We start from the raw sequence: 5,852 nt of genomic DNA, 5'->3' as shown, positions 1-5,852 counted from the left end.
ATAAATATATTTTTTGTAGGGCTTGAGAGCAATTTGGATTAAGAAAAAGAGAAAGAAATCACAAAAGGAATCCACAAAAAGTCCAGGTTCGAAATGTGCTAGGAGACAACCTGTATATACTTTAGTGTTTTGACCATAACGTTCTATTCACATATCCGATTGATACGATTCTTGATGGGTTAGAAATCTATCTTCAAGGGTTACAACTTTATCTCTAATAATGATTTCTAAATTCTGACTTCTAAAATGCATACAAGATTGCCAATATAAGTCCTAAAAGTTAGGCTATTTTTTAGGCAAGAATCATGAAAACGTTAGGGTTTATTTTCTATCCTATATAAGCATATTATTAGCACGAAATTGAGGGGAGAGAGGCCAGGAAAAACCCTAGTTGTTGTTGTTGTCGTTGTTGTTTTTTTTTTTTTAACAATCTATTTTTAGTTTTGATGTTTAAGTTTTGGCGTTTTCAGATTGATTTACCATTCTAGAAAATAGATTTATTCTGTATAATTCTTTGATTTATCGTAGACTTCGTGCATGTTGAATGCTTAGAATTCCCTGTGCATAAATTCTCTAGATCTGTTTTGCCTAAAATCAAACCAATTCATAAAACTATCTTTAAAAAGTAATATGTGCTTTAATTGCTAAATTATCCGACTAAGACCATCCTTTGTATGAAGTTTAGTTGAGTTATAAAATAGATTATTAAAACTATCATTAGATGCGTTGGGTGTGAATCCCGAAGCCATAGTATTTTAAGATATTGATATTTTTCTCCATACTTTTGATTTATTTTTTTCGAGCAACTCAATCAACTGTTGATAATCTTTCCTATCAAGTTTTCTTGTTCTATTTGATTTTCTTGCTTTGGATTGCAATTCTACACCCTTCCTTGTGGATTCGATCTCGGACACACCGAGTTATTACTTCATGACAATCCTACACTTGAGAGAATTATTAAAGTCGTAGCATCCCATTGTGATTAGATATAAAGTTAATATTATCTCATTGGAGTTCATCTTATCTCATTGTGACTCATCAATTAAGTGATAAGTATTAATGAGCTATTCTAAACCCATTAGGATATGGGTGTGTGGAACATAGAGTTTAAATAAAACTCTTACATCTATTAATATAATTATTGAGCTTTTCTAAACCCATCCGGTCCGCTCCGATTTTACGGTTTTACGGATTATTTATATTAGTAATAATATAATGTTTACATCTACTAAACTATTAGTATATTTAAATTATAGTATAAATACATTATTTTGTAATAATTAATACATACTAGTATACTCATATATTAGTTTCTTGCTCCCCAAGTCTTCGGAATCATGGTTTTTTTCTTCTTCTCTTTTTCCTTGCAAATTGTGTTCCTCTACCGTACACTACCTTAATTGCATATTAGGAAAGCAAGTACTTTCCTAGTTAACAAAGGAAAACAATTCCTACTGTTACTTGAAAACCACGTTTGATTCTTATATATATAAGGATAGCAGTACTATTCTTCTCCGTGTACTTTTTGCAAATCAAAGTCACGTTCAAAAGAGGCTAGCCTGCCGCAATGGAATGGTGCAGTCACTACCAAAGAAGCTACGACGAAGTATGCATGTTTGGCTTCATATAAGTACGTAGTAGTATTCTCGTAGCCTCTTCTCAATCGGCGGCCTGCTTCATAGAAATTTTATGATGTCTTTTCTCGTGATCCAGACTAAGACGAGTACTTTTTGATATCGGCCATTAATCTTAAACCTGTTCTAGAATCCTAGGTTGTGCTTGAAATCCTAGCAATTCCCAAATTCAAGTTTAATAATCTCAACACTTGACCTAGATTTGAGACACTTCTCTTTTATTTTGATAAGGTTATTGCTAAATATAGTTTTATTATGTGTAAGCTAAAAAAAAAAAAATATATTATTAAAAAAAAAAAATCTTTTCATATGATTTCTAAAAATTCAAGGTTGTTATGTATATTTTGCAGTTCCTGTCCTACATGTGGAAAGGTTCTTGCTGAAGTTGGTGTTCGAAAAAGTTCTTAGTTGATTAAAACCAGACAAAAGAGAATGAAAAGAGTAAAGAAGAAGAAGAAGAAGAAGAAGAAGAAGAAGAAGAAGAAGAAGAAGAAGCCAACAGATGCAACAGAACCCGACTGTTCTAGTTGTTCTTCGAGTCCTTCAATCCCCGAAAGCAAAGTTCCAACTGAATGTTCCCAGAAAACAACAGACAAGAACCAGATCATTGAAAGGTATTTCAGGTTCCTTTGCTTTCACAAAAAAGTCTTTGACTTAGTTCTAAGACAGTACAAATGACTAAAATTGTTGTGTTTCACAAAGTAAAATTAGCAAAACCAGGATGATGTGGTGTAGCCACTGTCTCGAATTTTGCAGGACAGAATGTTGTGATGACGCCATGCAAGTACTTCATCCATGACCTCTTTATCTTATTCTTGTGAACTAAATTTATTTATTTTTTGATGTATTAGATATGGTTTTTCTCTCCTAGCTAGGCAAAAGTATTTTTAGGATCTTCTTCTTGATCCTTATTTATTTTCAATTTTTTGATCCATTGTTTTCTTTGTACTTTTTGATGGATGAATTATTGTATGTATGTTGCAGATGCTGTTCTTTCTGTGGAAAGGTTTTAGAGTCGGTGATCAGGAGAAATTCTAGCTAATTAATGGCTCCATCATTGGAAGTTGTCCAGCATGGCTAAGAGTTCTAGCTAAGTAATGGCTCATTTGTGAAATATGATTAGTTTGGAATGCTGGAAAGTCGATATTTTCACACTTTTTTTTTTCATTTGAAATACAATATGTGTAGGGACGAGGAAATCCCCACACCCAATAACTTTCATTGCAATCAATGGAAATTTTGTTACCAAATTGGGAGTGCATTAATTATGTTCATCAAATGAGTTTTGCTTCAAAGATTTTGCTAATTATAAATTGTTGTTTAGAGGCTTGACTTGCAATGAGATTCATTAGAGTAATGGATACAGTCTGATACAGTCTTAAAGTGTGTAAGCAAAAGAAAATAAAAATCATCATAAAAAAGTTGATTTTTTTTTTGTAAGAGTACGCTGGACTTGCATATTTTTATACTATATAAACCATTTTTCCATTCATTATTGTTAAAAAAAATTAAAATAGTAAATATTTTTTTATGCATAGTTGATATGAAAGTATTTTCACGTAATTTTTTTTTTTTTTTTTTTTTTGCAATATCGATAACTAAACTTGCAAATAGATTTTTTAAAATATGGCAAAAGTATTTGCATTTAAATTAACTTATCAGAAAATTTATAAGACAAGCTACCACTTTTCAACAATATGTACCATTGATTAAGATCAATATGAGAAATGCGCGTTCACATTAAAATATAAAAAATAGATTTTAATTTTCCGAGGAGCTATGAACAGTAGATACCTTTCTTGATGGACTTGGACTAAGTTAGCGTTAAGGGCCGGGCCCATTATTGGACTAAGTTGGTGGACTTGGACTTTCGGTTGCCTCATATATAGGACAAGGGAGGAAAACTTAGGAAAATTATATCTATTAATATTTTGAGCAATTGCATGCATGTAAATGTTCTTTACTGAAATATGGACCGCCCAACATAGGTCGGGTCATTAATGACTGATTTTACAATTAACCCCAATACTTAGTTTGAAATGGACCATATAATCCATTCCATTTTTTAATAAAAATGATTGAGATCAAGCTCTTAATTATACTTGAGAACTATAATTAATTATTTTGGCCAATTGTATATTGTGACGACAAGGACTATAGGGGTAGCATGTGATAAATCAAACTTTTTTAATCACATTAATGATGAAAAACAATGAACATGAAAAAAGATGAAAAAGGGTTGTTCAATGAGACATTGTATATGGCTTTTTTCCATTTATATGCTCATTGAGGTATTAGTGTTCTAAGAAGATAACCAAGTAGTAATGGAATGGAGACTAGAGATAAACATATGCAATGGCAAATAATGTTTCACAACCGGCCCATTTGCCCAAATCGTGCAGCCTAGGGCATAGGAGGAGTAACCTGCCTATTACCATGGGCCGAGTAGCGGCCCTAAACTATATTTGCAATCGCCAAATATTTAGACTCTATTTAAATGTTAAGAGTATTTTAGATGATTTATAAATAATAGTAAAATAATTTGTTAATAATTTGTTAATAGTTTATGAATAATATAGTAAAGTAGTCTAAGAACAGTTTTCGATTTTGAGTCTCCCAAAACAAGAGGCTCCGCTGATAGAATGCCTCAGTTGTTCCGTCCTTGTAGAGCGGCGAAGGCTCCAAAATGACCTAACATTATGTCATCGTTTGTATTCAGAGATGAGTTGAATAAAAAATTATTTAAATATTATTTTTAATATTATTATTGTTTTAGGATTTGAAAAAATTGAATTGTTTATTATATTTTGTGTGGAAATTTAAAAAATTATAATGATGAGATGAGATGAGTTGAGTTTCAAATCCAAAACAGTAGATCGATTTACCCCCACCTTAACAATTTGTGCATTTTATATTGAGCAATACTACTTACAGTTCCCATTTTGAAGATTGCAATACAAGTTTAAATAATTTTATTTTTAAAATTTTTTAAAATTATAAAAAGATTCATTCTAAAATAAATTTTTTTATTTTAAAAAAAGACCTTCACATGCAATCCCTGGCGACTTCAAAAAGATTTTTGAGTCCTGAAAAGTTAAACTGCATAATTGAAACTGAGGCCCGACTTCCCACCTGTTTCATTTACTTGCTTTAAAGCATAATCCCCAATTCACCTACCAAGTTTTGGAAGTTTCTGCATGGCTTTCCTCGTCCCATTTCTTGGAACTTGAAACTACTTCTGGTAGTGGTAGTGGTTACATCCTTTAATGAGTCCTTATGCTTTCTCTTACTGCAAGGAGTAAAGTTGTTCTCTTTCCTCTCAATTTCTATGAGTTTTTCTTTGTTAAATTAAGAGGAGACTGATCCTCCTCCCAACAATACCAAAAATGTCACATGTTAGAAAGAGATAAACACAGTTTATAACATTATATCGTACAGAAAATACAACCTCAGTCCTACTGATCTATTGACTCTCCCATTGTTGTAGTCGAATATACATCACATTCTGAAATATTGAGAGAAGTGCTGTAAATAAAATTATAAGGAACTTCGATTTTCTTTGGAGTTTCAAGGCTTGTGGTGCTGGGTGTAGATGTAGTCCAAGTGAACCTCTGTAAATATCCTTCTCTGTAAGCATTCTTCATCTCCTTTATTGCAATCTTCCATCCCCATGAGCTCCTGGATATCATTTCAAGACACAAAGAAAGTGTGAGCCATAGTTCAAATTTCTAAGAGGAAAATGAGAAAAAGAAGGAGAAGGAGAATATATACATTCATGGGTTTACTGCCTTGATCCAACTTTACAAGGGAACCTCCAGGAGTGATTTCGTTGAGCTTTACTTTCTCTTGTTCTGCAAAAGGGATCCAAACTTCAGTATTAGAATGCAGTTAACTGAAAGAAGAGTAAGAACAGAAGAAAACAGCAGCTATAGGGTAACCTTGTCGGACTGGTATGGAACGGGCAGATATTTCTGAGTAAGAAATAAGGAATAAAAGGAAGAGGAGAAGAGCATTAGAGTGCAAGCTTTGCTTCATGGCGGAGAGAGAGAGAGAGAGAGAGAGAGAGAGAGAGAGAGTAATACAGCAGAGCTAGAAGGTAGTAGACAGTTGGGAGTTTGGGTGGAGGTAAGAATGAGAGCTGATATTGGATATAAAACATGCGGATCGAGAAAGCTAAGCTCTGCAACTCACATGAAGCTCTCTTCAAAGGCATCTACA

General features: G+C 32.7%; 1 protein-coding gene across 1 annotated transcript; it reads right to left on the bottom strand.

Moving 5' to 3' along the window:
• Positions 1 to 5,037: 5,037 nt before the first annotated feature.
• Positions 5,038 to 5,852, bottom strand: LOC121240340 (putative phytosulfokines 6). The gene is made up of 3 exons (XM_041137758.1): positions 5,573 to 5,852; positions 5,406 to 5,485; positions 5,038 to 5,312 (listed from the first exon to the last, which is right to left on the bottom strand). The coding sequence occupies exons 1-3, from the start codon at positions 5,667 to 5,669 to the stop codon at positions 5,202 to 5,204; spliced, it is 288 nt and encodes a 95-aa protein (XP_040993692.1). The 5' UTR covers positions 5,670 to 5,852; the 3' UTR covers positions 5,038 to 5,201.

The sequence above is a fragment of the Juglans microcarpa x Juglans regia genome, chromosome 7S, assembly GCF_004785595.1.
Source record: "Juglans microcarpa x Juglans regia isolate MS1-56 chromosome 7S, Jm3101_v1.0, whole genome shotgun sequence".
Taxonomy (NCBI): domain Eukaryota; kingdom Viridiplantae; phylum Streptophyta; class Magnoliopsida; order Fagales; family Juglandaceae; genus Juglans; species Juglans microcarpa x Juglans regia.
Note: the sequence above shows the minus strand (reverse complement) of the source record. Positions and strands in the feature narration are given on the sequence as shown.